Source organism: Narcine bancroftii, chromosome 12, assembly GCF_036971445.1.
Source record: "Narcine bancroftii isolate sNarBan1 chromosome 12, sNarBan1.hap1, whole genome shotgun sequence".
Classification (NCBI taxonomy): domain Eukaryota; kingdom Metazoa; phylum Chordata; class Chondrichthyes; order Torpediniformes; family Narcinidae; genus Narcine; species Narcine bancroftii.
Window position 1 is genome coordinate 76,227,283 of NC_091480.1, and position 15,511 is coordinate 76,242,793.

Below are 15,511 nucleotides of genomic sequence, written 5' to 3' on the forward strand. Positions count from 1 at the left end.
GGTATGGGGACATCAATACCCCTGAGCTTAAAGCCCTGCAAAAGGTAGTGGACACAGCTCAGGACATCACAGGCAAAATTCTCCCTGCCATTGAAACATCTACAGGGAATGCTGCTGTCAAAGGATCCACACCACCCAGCACACGCTTTGTTCTCGCTGCCATCAGGAAGGAGGTCTAGGAGCCACGAGACTTGCACCACCAGGTTCAAGGACAGCTGCTATCCCTCCCCATCAGACTCCTCAACAATAAACTTAATCAGGGACTCATTTAAGGACTCTTACTTGTGCACTTTATTCTCGCTTTCTGAATTGTAGTCAGTTTGTTTACATTTCTTTATTTGTTTACATGTATACCTATCTTCTTGAGTACAGTTTTTTTGCATTACTAATAAGTGGTAATTCTGCCTCGCCTGCAGCATACAGAATCTCAGGGTTGTATGTGATGTCCTGTATGTACTATGTCAATAAATCTGAATCCATATATTTTCATCACTAGACCTTATAAGAATGATTTCAAAGATAGAATTTCTGCCTGATAGACTTTGTCTAATTTATTAATTTTATTTCTTCTCCATTTTTTTTGCAGCAAATCAGGTGGAAACTCCAGCTCTAGTCTGGGGGACGTAACTGGGACACGGAGGCCAACTCCACCTGCAACAGGTAAGTGCTGAACGCCCTTCTTCAAAAGCTCCACGAACTGTGTTCACCTGGTGACGTGAGTTAGTGGTCTCCACCTCATCCTTGTGGATTCTTGAGGAAGCGCCCCTGATTCCGAAACAGGCAAGCAAAAGGAAAACTCAAGGAAGGGAAAAAGCACTTGGAAATTTTAAATACTGGAAACGCAAAGGAGATTTAATCGCATCCAAGCAGAAAACAGAGATAAATGTTTTTAGTTGGAATTAATGTAATGAATATGTTTGACCTTCCATCTTCCAAACCAGAAGTAGTGTTGGGAAATTCTCTGTCTTGCTGCAGGATCAGATCCATACTTCCCTGCCAACCCATCCCAATATCATGCATTGGCTCATACCTCATGATGCAGGATTTATTTCTGGGCTTGAAGGACCAATAAAATTGATGCCCATAGTGGGAACATTTGTTGCTACACCAATCACTGTGGTCATTTCATTTAAGCCTTGTATGACCCTAGGTCAGCCATTCTCAACAGGCCCATAGAAACCCCTCTGGGGGTGGGGGTGGGCACAGTAATTTTAACAGTGGCCATGTACTGTCATCCTTAATTAAGGTAGGAGTTGGGAGGCAAGGTGTAGCAGGGTGAGAGAGAAGTACTGAAGAAACAAACTAAACTTGACTCCTTCACAGGGACGGGGGCCTATAAACCATGAGCAGAGTCCTAAGGGGCCATAAGCCAAAAAAAGGTTGAGAATGGCTGCCCTAGATAGTTGAAAAGTTTTGCACCATCATTAACCATCTCATTGGTGTGATGCTTGGGTAGGCTTCCAAACTTGAGGCTGGTTTGCAATGTTCAGGTTGGTTGGTGGTTGGAAGGCTGACCACTCATTTTAGGTTGAGGCCATGACTCTGTCTGGCAAGATAAAAAGTCCAACAGTTCGGAAGTTCTAGCGTATTCGCTCAATGTACTAAATGCCCCAGCCCTGACTGCACTTTTCTAAATGAAAAGGTGGTGCCAAGGAACTGAGGCTGAATCTGGGGGGGGGGGGGTGAGATTGGGTTAGAAGGGTCATCTGGAGGCTGGGTCGTTCAGTCATTTAGTTAGGAGGAATGGAGGGGAGGAGTGGATGTAGACGATCAAGATCAGACCCCATCAGTAGTAGTCAGGTAAAGGGCTGGGATTTGATTGGGGGGGGGGGGGTGGGTGATAGGGGTAAAATTAGGGCCTAACTTCTGGTATTGATTGGCCTGGGACAATAAAGAACTGAAGATGTTATAACCCAGTTCCTAAGGATACATGTTGGCCCTGAATGCCACGTGGGTCTCCAGACTGAGTCTGGGACACTGCACTGGTAATCAGAGGAGGAGATGGAAATCAGGTAGGAGTAACCCCACTGAGGTTGATGGGAGAGAGGATGTGTTATCCTGCCCCTAATTTGGGTCCACTTCACACATATGGTCAGAACTATGTCATTCAGCCGCACATTGTCCCATCAGTAAAGCTCAAGAATTAAAAATGAAGTCGGAACATTGTGGTGCAATACACATTTGTGCTGGAGAAACTCTGTCTTCATGCACTGCCCAACTGAAGCCACCCAGAAATTTGAGGAACAACATCTAATATTCCGTCTTGGCGCTCTCCAACCAGGCGGCATTAACTTCTCCGATTTCTGTTAACCCCTTCCTCTGATTTCTCTGTGTCCTTTCCTCCAGCTCCCTCCCTATTCTCCTCCCAAAGAGCTTCTCTCTCCTCCTGTCACTTAGCTTTTTTCCTACCCTCCCACCTATGACCTCTTCCCTGTTATTCAGTGCTCCTCCCCCTGCCCCTTCCTCTCTCCTCTCTCCCCCAACTCCTTCCCCCACCTTTTTATTAAAGGTTACGGAGAGAAGGCGGGGACGGGGTACTGAACTTTAGGATCAGCCATGATCTCGTTGAATGGCGGAGCAGGCTCGAAGGGTCGAATGACCTTCTCCTGCTCCTATCTTCTATGTTTCTATGTTTTATTCAGGTGCCTACCTGTTTTTGCTTATACCTGATGAAGGCCCCAGACCCCAAAAATTGATTATGCTTTACTTCCAATGGACACTGTGTAACCGGCTGAGTTACACCAGCACGCTTGTGTACTGCACTCGACCCCAGCGTCTGCAGACTTTCATGCTTAACTCTGGTCACTGTGCTAGCACACTGGCTTTCAAGCTTTTGCTTTCCACTCACATCCCACTTTAAGTATTCCCTATGCCATAGGTGCTCTGTGATTAGTAAGGGATTGCTTAAAGTGGTACATGAGTGGAAAGGAAAAGTTTGAAAACCACTGTTTTAATCGTACCAAATTGACTTGTTATGTGCACGTTTTCATAATTTGAAAGGAAATGGTCCAATGACAATTTTTCTCAAGCAAAATATTTCAGTAACAAATGGGTTTAGAGCAGCGATTCTCAACCTTTTTTTCCCCACTCACATCCCACCTTAAGTAAACCTTACACACAGTAACCCTTAATCACAGAGCACTGGTGGCATAGGGATTACTTAAGGTGTAGTTACTGAAATTGTGGTAGCAGGTGTACATTGTAACTTGCCCCGGTGGGAGGGTGCATGATGGAATCTGAGGATCATTGGTGCAAATCTGGGGTGAACAAATCAGAATCAGATCAGTATAAATGGGTGTCTAAATGTCAGTGTGGACACAGAAGGACTGAAGTGTACAGGTGCTTTGGTTTTGGGTAGCTTCTATGTTCTGATTTAAAGTTGCTGTTGATTTATGTTTCCTGCTTCAACATCAGTTACATTTCAATCCTTTGCTTCTTCCCCTTTCTCAGGGAATGCGGACTTGACTAACTTAGCTTTTGATGTAGATGTCGTTGACTTAGATACAGAAGAGAGCGATTCACAAACCAACCATCGGTCCCCTAAAACAAGTGTTAGCAGTGTCACCACTCCCCCATCCAATGCGAAACGAATCCCATTTTTTAAGAAGGTAACGCCTTTGCTGGCGCCCACTGCTGCCTGTTGCACGAGCTGGCATGCGTGCCACCCTGTCTGCTGCTTCCGTGTCTCTGAGACCTGCCAATAATATGCATGCCTTATGTTTTTCTCTTGGGTTACCTTTCCACACACACATGAGCAGCAAAGCAGAAGCAGAAATCGGTAAGTCCGAGTTTTACTCATACGATTTTCATATTTCTCTTTGAGCCACCAGGTTGCTGAATTGGCCAGGGAAGATCTTGATAAAATACATCCCCCATTAAATAGGGTTGAAAAATGAGATATATTCTTATCCAAGCATTTGCTTTTGTCAAAGACGAAGTTGGAAGGCATTCACCACGTGGTGACAATTATCAAATTAAAGATTGAAATATTCTGAACATTTATTATCCATATCATTGATAAAGGCAAGATTGCTTTTGTGGATGTAGATTAGGAATGCAATGCAGAGATTTAGCCTAATGATCCAGATATAGGTTTAAATCCTAGCAAAGCTTAGGGGAGATTTAAATACAATTAATTAGAAAGCCAGAAGCAGTAATGGTGTTCACCAGGTTGTACTCACAGTTTCACTAGTTAAGTTCAGTAATGAATGTCCTATGGGACTGGATATTTACCAGTCTGCAGAATACATCATTCCACTGCCAAGTGATTGATGACTTTTAGCAACCATTTAGCTCAAGGGCAAACAGTGACTGTCAATAAACACCCACTCTGTCAGCAATGCCCGCATCCTATAGATGAATAAAACACTGGCTTCAGCATCTTTGTCCTGCAGTCCCTGGTAGCCGGAGCCTCCATCTCCACTGTGTCAAAATAGAATGAGGAATGTTGACATAAGATTTTTACAATGGGAAATGTTAACACAAAAATGCCATCAATCACCGTGAAAGCATTAAGGTGGGTTTACGAGCAGGAATTGCCTCTATGAACTTGATTTTTAATAAAATATTAAAATAGAGAGAAGGGATTAAAGGGCAGGATGGTTAACATAGCAGTTGGCGCAACATTGATACAGCACCGAGGTTCGAATCCCGCGCTTTCTGTAAGGAGTTTGTACGTTCTCCCCGTGTCTGCGTGGGTTTCCTCCAGGTGCTCCAGTTTCCCCCCCCCCTTCAAAACGTACAAGGGGGTTGTAGATCAATTGGGTGTAATTTGGCAGCACGGGCTCATGGACTGAAAGGGCCTGTTACCGAGCTGTAGGCCTAGAGTAAAATTTTTTAACTTTTTAAGTTTTAAAATTTTAAAAGTTACGCAGCAACAAGAAGTTCCAGCCAGCCGCAGAAAGCAGCTGAGATTGAAAACCGCTCCTAATCAGATCACTTTTTAAGGGTTCACAGATGCATTGCAGAGAAAAGTACCATGGTCACCCAAAAATCTGGGCTGAGCTACTGGAAGGGAATTAGAGCAAAAGCAACCTGATACCGTACAGCTTAATGTGGATCATGTAAAAGGCCATATGCTGTTTGGAAAGTGCTAAAATGTTTACATGAGGCAGATTTAAGCTGACTTGGACAATGAGCATTGGACTGTGAAACCAGGGTTTAATAAATCAAAAAGAGATGCCAGAGTTTAGAAGTTGAACACAGCATCCGTTAATTTCTTTAATGTATGTGTTAATGAATTAAACACGACTGAATAGTTATTAGAATAGCAATGGACAGTAAAAATTCCTGTGAGTCAGGAGGGAGAAAATTCCAGAAAGGGAAAACAGAGACCAGGGTCAAAATGGATAGAACTTCGTTGACCACTACCCAAGGCACTTAAAAATAATTTATCCTCGTGGGATTGAGTGGGTTGGGCAGAGTCCAGCAGAGTGAGAATTGGGGCGGACGATGCAAGATTAATGGGTATTCTTGAAGAGGAATCTTATTAACAGGTAAGGAAGTTTAATGGTTAATGCACTTATTGCAACAAACCCCTTCCATTAAAAGATGGGCCCTGGGGGAAAGATCTTTGTTGGCTTTGGGTTCCATTGGGCAAACCCAATCCAGATCATTTCCATCGTCCAGTGGTTTTCATATGTGATTGAAAGGGGAGGGAAGCCAGATTTTTATTTGGCATTTCTTTCAGGACCAGCACTCAGTGGCTGAGCAAGGCCAGTTAGAATTGAGGAGCCATGGCAATACATAAAAGAAGACTGCTTCAAAAGGACACCATAAAAGTATTGTTGTGGCTTGACTTTTTTATTGAGCACGATTTATTGAGCACTTGAGACAGCTTTTAAATAAGAAAGGCTCTATCTTTACAAAACTGAGATCTGACAAACCTTTTTTTTTGCCTTGGGCTGGAATGCTTCAACTTGTTCAAGATACACCATGGCTTGGCTTATGCTCAGCATACATGATGCATTGCTTATTTGGGGCATCTCGATCATTGACGTTGCAGTCGATGCCCCTCTAACCTGGCAGTTCTACGCTGCAAAATGGTTATGAATGTGAACCACGGTGCAAATTTACCTCTTCAGAACAGAGGAGGGTAAGGGAAGGTTTTAAAGTGATGGAAAAAAAATCACCTAAGAAAGAACCAACTTCACTGGCAGAATACTTATTAATAAGACCCACACCTTATTAAGATACTTGGTTAAAGTGTCGAAGATGGTGAGACAAAGGCTATATTTAATTCAGTAAATTACAATGGGCGACAGATTTTTTTCAAAAGGTTTGCTTCCTGAAAAGAATTAGAGATTATGATAGAGAACTTCACTGATAATTTCAGATTTGCTGCATCACGTAGGAAGTTGGAGAAACATTAAATTAACTTTTATTGAATTTAGCATATTTAATTGCATATTTAGCATATTGCATTAGTTCAACTGACCTAAAAATGTTTTGCCACTGATGTTTGTTTGTACTCAGTATCTGATGCCTCTCGTGTCAGTGTCCAACAATTGTCGGCCAACAACAATGCCCTGAATCCACTTTTCCATGGTGGCAATGTCCTGGTGAAAACTTTCACCGTGTTCATCACTGACTGCACCAAGATCAGCAGGGAAGGAGTCCAAGTGCAAACGCAGAAAAGGAATTTTCAATGACATGTTGCCCTTCATGGTTTTGTCTGCTTGAGGTGGACTTTGACAGGAAATCACAAAAATAGGTTATATCTAAAAAAAATGGTACATGATAGAAAAATCTGAAGGTGAATTTTGTGATCAGCAGCCCAAAATCTATAAAATACACCCAGGAAGCAAAATCTTCATTGTCCACCATTATTTAGATGTGGAGTCCAAACCCTGAAAGGGATGGCAGAATTTTAGTTATTTCCGTATGAATTAAAAACAGAAGCGGGCCTTCCAAGCATGTTTTTTTTATTCAATGAGATCATGGATGATCTGATTGTAACTATATCCCCTTTCACCTTCATGTTAATTTAAGTACCAATCTACCCATATGGTAAAAAAAATTCAAAAACTCTTCTTCCGCTATCCTCAGTGGAATGGAGTACTAAAGACAGAAGACTAAGATAAAAATGTTGCCTTGTTTCTGTCTTAAATAGTGATCCCTGGTTCTAGATACTCAAGAGGAAACATTCTCCCACATCAGCCCTCTTAAGATCCCTCAGGATTTTTTTTTCATTTTTCATTCCTTTACTGTCACTTTTCCATACTCCAGTTCATATGCACATAGCCTGCCCAACTTGTTATTCAATTATCTGCCTTTGAGATATCAGTGCAGCAGTAACCTGCTCCCAACACTTTAACATCCTTTCTTATGTAATGAGTACTCTGTATTCCAGATGTGGTCCATTTTCCCTGCTGTAAAAAAAAACATTTCTGTTAGTTTTCTTCACTATTATTGGATCTGCTAACTAGCCTTGTGAAAATTAAGATTCAAGATTCTTGTATTGTCATGTAATAGTGCAGAACATGTAATATTGCCTTCGATTTCTGCCTGCCGCAAGGCCAATAAAGAGGTGCCATTTGTTTCACCCGGTGCTCCTTTCAGAGAGAGAAAGAGAAGCAAACAAGAATCTGTTCAAAGTCACTGAGAGTCCATGGATTCACTTCCAGCACACTCCTGCAGCCGCACAGATCCATTGGCAGCCTGAGCTCCAGATCCAAGCCTCTAATAAGATCAGGAAGCCTTCAGCAGCCAAGGCCCTTCAAGAGCCCTTCTTGCTTTCAGTGCCCTCTCGAATCCTGATTATGGTATTTGGTTCCCTTGAGCAGCTTGCAGTCCGTGCAGGTCCCCCGACCGCAGCCTGTGTGGGTCCCTTAGCAGTTGAGTCCCTCGCAGGTCCTCTGCCATGGTCACCGTCCTGTAAGGTCATCTCATTGGTTCTCTTTGTCAGCAGGGGATGTCACTTCCCATTTCTGGTGCCCTGCGCTGGTCCACTGCTGCCAAGCACAGGTGCTGGTGTCTTGGGCACAGACCCCGCAGTTGCAGAACTTTAAAAGCATCTGTTTAAAGCCTGTACGGAGCTGCCGACATTAGGTCCGAGCAGTTGAACCCTTCGAAACAGTGCTGTATCTCTGCTCTCCTAGGCACCAGCAGTGCTGCTATTACAGCAGCTCTGGCACACTGCCATTTTTACACACCAAGATTCCCAGATCCCTCTGTGTCTCACAGCTCTGCAATCTGTCACCATTTCTGTTCCTTGTCAATTTCATATTTTCCTACAATAAATTCCATTTGCCACCCACAGCCTGCCCACGTCCTTTGGAACTTCTTTATCTTCCCCACAACTTACTTTCCCGCCAATATTTGCATTAAAAACAATTATACCTTAGATGCCTTCATATAACTTGTAAGAAGGTGAGGCTACCTGAATAGATAAGAAGGAAGAATGTCACTGGGTCAAGGGGAAAGAATAAGAGAATGGGCCAAATTCGGAGAGTTGGGGTTCAAAGGGCTGGATAATCCCTTATGTGGTTCATGCTTCTTCTGACACTGTATTTGGTTTTCTGTTGGCCCTGGGTAGCAGGAGAACGTTCCTCCATACGATGTGGTGCCTTCCATGAGACCAATTATACTCGTGGGTCCATCTCTGAAAGGATACGAGGTAAGAGGCAATTTCTCTCACGGAATTCTTGGGCGCACACCTTTGTGTGGAGGGTGCATTTGCTACGACTCCGTCAGTAAATACTCTTGTCTTGAAGTCAGAAATTTATAGGTTCAAGGCTCACTACTTGGCGACACATCCGTAGCTCCACTGAACCTAATTTTATTCCACCTGACTTGACCTGGCCATTGCCATAAATCCTGTTGCTCTTGTGCCCCTTGGTAAAGGATCATTGATAAAACTGCAGATGCTGGAAATCTGAAATCAAGGCAGAAAAGGGAGGCACGGATAGCGTCGTGATTAGCACACTGCTGTCTATAAAGAGTTTGTACACTCTCCCCGTGACTGAATGGGCTTTATTGAGTTTTATCATACAACCATACATTATAAATGAAAGTTAATTTACATTTAGATTGGTATCATATCATATAGAAATAATAAGACATGGACTCATATTCCAATCTAAACATAGAGTGAATAGTAAAAAAGAAAAGGAAAGGAAAAGAAAAGGTTGATTATAAAGATCTAACTCCATCCACCAACCAAGGTGGAAATTTGTATTCAAGCAGACTTGAAATCAGGCAACGGCCTCCGGAGATCCAACAAAACATGCCCATTTACTGCATCCCCCTACTTTGATCATTCCAATTTTGAAAGTAAACTATAAATGGACCCCAAGTCTTATCAAGAGATCGTAATCTTCCTAACATTATGTCTGATTTTTTTCCAAACTTAGAAAGGACATAATATCCAATAAATATTGTCTATGGGGGATGAGGGGGGGGGGGGGGGGGGCGGTGGGTGGAAAGTCCTCTTTCCATTTAAGCAATATTCCTCTTCTAGCCAGTAATGTAGAAAATGCTAAGACCTGTTTTTGGTTGGACGTTAATATACATTTACATTACTGGAGAAGTGCTCCGGTTTCCTCCCACCCTTCAAAACACACCAGATTGTAGGTCATTTGGGTGTGATTCAGCAGCACGGGCTTATGGGCCAAAAGGGCCTGTTACCGTGCTACATGTATAAATCTATACTTAAAATGCTGGAAACCCTCAGCTGGTGTAGTAGCGCCTCTGGGGAAAATAAACTCGAGTCAACGTTGCAAGTTAGAGACCCCGCATCAGAACCAGGAAAGGCTTCTTGAGTGAACTAGTGAAGGGTCATCTACCGAAAAAGCCAGGTGGGAGGTGGGGAGCAGGATGAGAGCAGAGCTGTGGGACAATGTGGCGGCTCTGTTCACCATGGTAGAGGGGAAGCACGAAAGTCTGCAGATTTCGTGGTTGAAGTAAAAAACACAACACTGGAGAAACTCAGCAGGTCAAACAGTCCACTGTGGTAGAGGGGAAGCCATGGTTCGGGGGGGGAAGGAAGAGCTTTCAAAGTAAGTCTCATCATTTGAAGAAATGAAACACAGCTGGAAAGAATTGGAAGAATGGAGTGGGCTGCTTTATTCTTGCAGGAGGCAGCAAGGGGGAAGCAAAATCAAGGTAGCAAGCGAGCCTGTGGAATGTTGCTTTGAGGAAATGGGATGCGGAGAGTTCCTGGGATGAGACCACCAGTGGCAGTAAGGCCTTCTTTGCACTTGAGTGGTGATGAACGGGATCTGTCGTGATGCCTTGTGAAAGGAAAGACTACTAAAGTCAACACAAGAACAGAGATCCCTTGAGCCTGCACAAGCAGGCAATGGGTAGATGTTAAACCTGACTGACAAAGAAGGGGAAACTGGGTGGGGAGAGAAGAAGGGGACAGGAGTTGGGGATTGGGGAGGTGACAACCAACTAGGGATGAGAGTGTGCCGGCCGGCAAAGGAGTGGTTGGATCTCCCTGTTCTCCACAGATGGGCTCTCAGAGTCCACCACTGGCTCCCAACCAGTGTGCGGGAGGGTGAACGTGTCAAAATTCTCAACGGGAAATGTCAGCTTGAGGACGGCTGACTCAATAAATCCACGGCAGCGTCGAAGGTAGGGGGCTTGCTTCCGCGACCAGCAGAATTAACGTGATCACTTGTTTCTGTGTAGGTGACAGATATGATGCAGAAAGCTCTCTTTGACTTTTTGAAACACAAGTTTGATGGAAGGTAAGACTCTCAGAGACCAAGTTTCAGTCTGTGCATCGCCTGCTAAATAATGGGCTTACAAATCTCATGAAGTTCAGTCCAGGTCACGCGGCATCCGTGGAAAGCAAAGGGCAGTTAAGGTTTCAGGCCTGAGCCGTCGGGTGTGCCAAAAACCAGGCAAATAGGTTGGGGAAGGGGGACCACGTGGGTTGGGGGGAAGGGGAAGGAACACAGGCTAGCAGGTGGTGAATAGATGCAGGTAGGAGGGGGAAAGAGGAAAATGGAGCTGAGATGATGGGGGAGGGGAGAGGGCTGAGGAAAATAGCTCTTTGGTAGGAGAAGGAAGGAAAGGGGCTGGGGAGCTAGAGAAAGGGAAACAGAGAAATGAAGGAGAGAACGGGGCGGGGGGAGAGTGTTAATGGAAATTGGCGGTCAATATTGATACCATCTGGTGGAGTCTGCCAGGATGGGATATAATGTACAAGTAGCTATCTGGCAGTAGCTGAGACCTTGGACAGACATGACAATGTGGCAATGAGGTGTGGAATTTAAGTGATTGACCACTGGGAGGTCCCTGCTGTTGCAGCGGACAATGCAAAGGTGCTCAACAAAGCAACCCCTCTCCCCTATCACCTCTCAGCTCCATCTTCTCCCTCCAACCTGTATGCACCCACCACCTTGCCAGCCACAAACTCCACCTTCTTATTTGGTGAGAATGTGGGGCTTCCTCAGACAGAGCTTACAAACATGGGCACGAGGAAGGGAAACCAGGGACTGGTGAGGGACCTACAACCCATGACAGGGTGTTGCCATAGTTAACCAAAGCTTTCCTCATGAAATTGGATGGAGAAGGGTGAAAATAACTTGCAGGAACATAGAAGAACAACAGGATATGAGAAACAAAATCCAGCAGATGGCCGGGCTCTGAGAAAATGTTCACAAGGTCAGGCAGCAGCTGTGGTGACAAAAACAGATTTTCTGTTTCTCTCTCCACTGATGCTGCTGGGCCTGCTGAGTGTTTCCAGGGACATGGGGTTGACAGAATTAAGTCCCAGGACAGATTTGATGGACTGAATGGTCCCATCCTGTGCCACAAGGGATTTGTGATTCTGTTCTGTGAGATTGAGGGAAGATGAAATGGGGGAAGGAGGTTTGTGCAGGTCAGATGGGCATTTCTCTATATTCTTCTGTTTATTCATTCAAAGGATTGAGTTTTGCAGGCTGAACCAGCATTTAGAGTGAGGGCTAGATTCTGGAGGGGTTTGAGGGGAATGGAGGGAAGAACAAAATGAGATTGCTTTAAATGGGTCACCACTCTGTGGGCTGAAGGACCTGTTTCTATGTTGAATGACTCCAAAACCCAGCTCCAAGAAACACTAAAATCCTGAAGAGTGGGAAAGTAGCCTGTACACTGGATTTTACTGAACTGTTGTAGATTCTTATTACTGGAGAATCATGTGGGGAATGTCCTCAGAAATAGGTAGTGTTTGTGAAATGTGTTCTTTGGGAGATGCCACAAAGGCAGAGTAACAGCAACAGAGCAGTTCTATGGAGAAGACCAGCAGGCCCAGGCAGGCTTTGAGTAACCCTGCTTTCTGTTCACAGAATATCAATCACAAGAGTTACTGCTGACATCTCTTTAGCTAAACGGTCGGTGATGAACAATCCCAGCAAACATACAATAATCGAGCGTTCCAGCACGCGTTCCAGCCTCGGTGAGTGACTCCCTCGCATTGATATCTCGCGAAATCCTCCCGGAAAGCAAAACCCGAGCTGTTTTTCAAAACATCCCTTCAATGTGATCTACGCCAGCCTCTCTGCTCCTGGCGAGCAGGCCAGACAATGACGCAACCTCTCAGATAATAGTTTCTAATGCAGGAGGGACAGTAACCAGCGCACAGAGGTCTAAGGTCATTAGCAAGAGAGTCATAATGAAGATGAGGGAAAATACTCTAGTTCAGCGAGTTGTTCGTGGGAAATAGATTTGTGAATGAGAATTGGGTATATCCTTTAAAAGGGGAATGAGGCTGCAGGAAAACTCTGATAATTCGCTACAGTATCTGACAATTCAGAAGCCCTGAAGGTTCCGCTTATGACTTTCCTGCTCTGTCTTTTACCAATCAGGGCCCAAGATCTCATGGTCCCTACCACATACCAGGTCCCTGGTTCCCACACTGTCTTCAAACTCACCTGGGTCTTGTTTTAAAATTTTTAAAATAAATTTTATTCACACTAAAAATATATATTCAGAGGAAAACAGTGCAAAGACATTCTTAGTGTCGCAGACACCATAGATTCACATTGTCATTTGATCTACATATTCAGATTCTGCATAATGTAGTGTTAATTGCACAAGTACAACCCGATGAAACAGCGTTCTCCGGTCCTCGATGCAAAACACGCAGACACACAACCAGACATAACACACACACAGACAAACAATGTATATGCAGGACAAGTATTCAGATATACAAATAAATGAATATTGTTTTGTACATACGAGAGTCTCGGATGGTCAGTGTGAGCAGTTCCTTTGGTCGCTCGACATTCTCAGAGCCCATGGGAAGAAGCTGTTCCTCAGCCTGGTGGTACTGGCTCTGAGACTCCTGTATCTCTTTCCCGACAGAACCAACTGAAAGGTACTTCATGCAGGGTGGAAGGGGTGGATTTTCACCATTCTACATACATAGCACCTTCACCACTAAGGTATCTCCCCGAGTAATACACCCTTCAGTTGCTTAAGGGTTTCTCCATCCGTCTCAGCCACTCAATGTCCAGTAACAGAAGGGCCCTAGACTGTGGTCATATTGCGTTGGCTGCTTTGAAGTTCAAGCTTTTTATAATCTGACTGTACATTTACAACCTGATGAAACAGGTTCTCCAGACCACTGTGCGCACACACACACACACAATACACAGTGCATAATAATGACATATATACATAAAGATATAATTTAAAATAAATATATAGAAGTATCCTGGAATGATTTACTTGGTCACAACTTCAGTGTTTCTCTCAGTGTCTACTCCTGCAGCCTGGAATGTGCCAGGTTCTTTTTGCCACGCTCCCTTGAAACTCCCCTGGTTTTCTTTCCAATGGTCCCTTGAAACTTGAGACTTGAAACACAGGCATCAAACTCTCCTTTAAACTTGCCAGTTTCATTGGAATAAAATTTGCTATTCGCCTTTGTAGCATCTAAGAAGCGAGTGAAATCCACGGTTAGCAGAACACTATTACACCACCAATGATCTGGGTTCAAACCCGCCGCTGTTTGTAAGGAGTTTGTACATTCTCTCAATGTCCACAGGGTTTCCTCTGGGTGCTCCGATTTCCTCCCACATTCCAAAGACGAACAGGGGTCCGTAGGTTCGTTGGTCGCCTAGGTGCATTTGGGTATTAATAAATTAACATCCGACAGTCCAGAAAATCTGCCATTCTGAACCACCAACCTCTAAGCATGCTGAATTAACAGAGTTTAACTGTAACTGGATAGATCCATCAAAGTGCAAAACCAGGTCACCTCTCCTGTATTGATCCATGATTTATACTCGGGCCTGATCCAATATGTTTTCGAGTTACTGTACATAATGATTTCTGAATCTGTGAGTTTAGTTCAAGAGCTTGTCTATAGCTTTCAAATTGTGACAGTCAGTTTATAGTCACCTCCCTTCATATGTCTTGTAACTAACATGTTTTGAATAACGTAACCTGTATAAGTGATACAAATAATTTGTGCAAGTGGGTTAACCCTCAGTGTATGGAAATCTAACATTTTTGGCAGTCGTGGGAAATATTGTATGGGGGCAAGTACTGAGAGCTGCCTTGAGTTTTTAATATTAATGAAGATGCATACCTCTACGGGGTGGGATTAGACAGATTAATAGGGATTAATATTCCAGAGACGCAAGTGACAGCAGATGCTGGAATGCGGAGCAAAAACCACTCTACTGGAGGAACTCAGCGGGTCGAGAAGCATCAGTGGGAGAAAATAATGGTCAACGTTTCGGGTCGAAACCCTTCATCAAAACTTCATCAGATAATAAGCTGTTGGTATAGTTCACATTAGTGAGAGGCCCTGTGTAATCAGTTTGCATTTAAGGAACAGCATTGACTTCCCATTGGCCCGATTTAAGGCACGATGAGCAGAGTGATTACTGCAACGCTGTTACAGTGCCAGCGACAGGGACCAGAGTTGGAATCCCACGCTGTCCGTAAGAAGTTCTCCCTGTGTCTGTGTGGGTTTCCTCGGATGCTCCAGTTTCTTCCCACTGGAGTTTGAAGGTCAATTAGGTGTAATTGGGTGGCACGGGCTCGTGGGCCGAAAGGGCCTGTTACCATGCCGTGTGTCTAACTTATTTTAACTAAGGCAGAGGTCAATAGATTCTTGATTAATCAGGGTTAGGGTGAAAAGGCAGGAAAATGGGTTGAAAGAATGAATACATCAGCCATGATTTGAATGGCACATCAGAGTCGATGGGCCAAATAGCCTGATTCTGTTTCTATTATGGTTCTCCTGGAGTGTATATGAAGAATGACGGAAGCTAATAAATACTGCCACATACTGGCAGCAGGCAGTATTACTGGCATCAACAGAGTAGATGAGGAAAGGTTGTTTCCCATGGTGGGAGTCTAGGATTGAAGGGCGTCCGCTTAGAACGGAGATACAGAGGAATTTACTTAGCCAGAGGATGGTAAATCTGTTGTTGATATAGGTGGTTGTGGAAGCCAGGTGTATTTAAGGAAAAGAGTGATGTTCTTAATTAGCCAGGGCATCAAAAGTTATGGGGTGAAGACTGAGTAGGAGAATGGAGCAGTTCATGATTAAATAGACTCAATG

The 15,511-nt window shown here is 44.1% G+C and overlaps 1 protein-coding gene across 2 annotated transcripts in view; it reads left to right on the forward strand.

The window, feature by feature from the left end:
* Window positions 1-15,511, forward strand: part of LOC138747583 (voltage-dependent L-type calcium channel subunit beta-1-like) — a 97,159-nt gene that overhangs the window by 58,711 nt on the left and 22,937 nt on the right. The window contains exons 5-9 of one of the 2 annotated variants that reach the window (XM_069906949.1): window positions 587-660; window positions 3,451-3,608; window positions 8,537-8,617; window positions 10,636-10,694; window positions 12,279-12,388. In XM_069906949.1, the coding sequence (XP_069763050.1) occupies window positions 587-660; window positions 3,451-3,608; window positions 8,537-8,617; window positions 10,636-10,694; window positions 12,279-12,388 (482 nt within the window). Of the gene's footprint in view, window positions 1-586; window positions 661-3,450; window positions 3,609-3,758; window positions 3,779-8,536; window positions 8,618-10,635; window positions 10,695-12,278; window positions 12,389-15,511 lie in introns of both variants that reach the window. The other variant, XM_069906950.1, reaches the window with a different exon arrangement.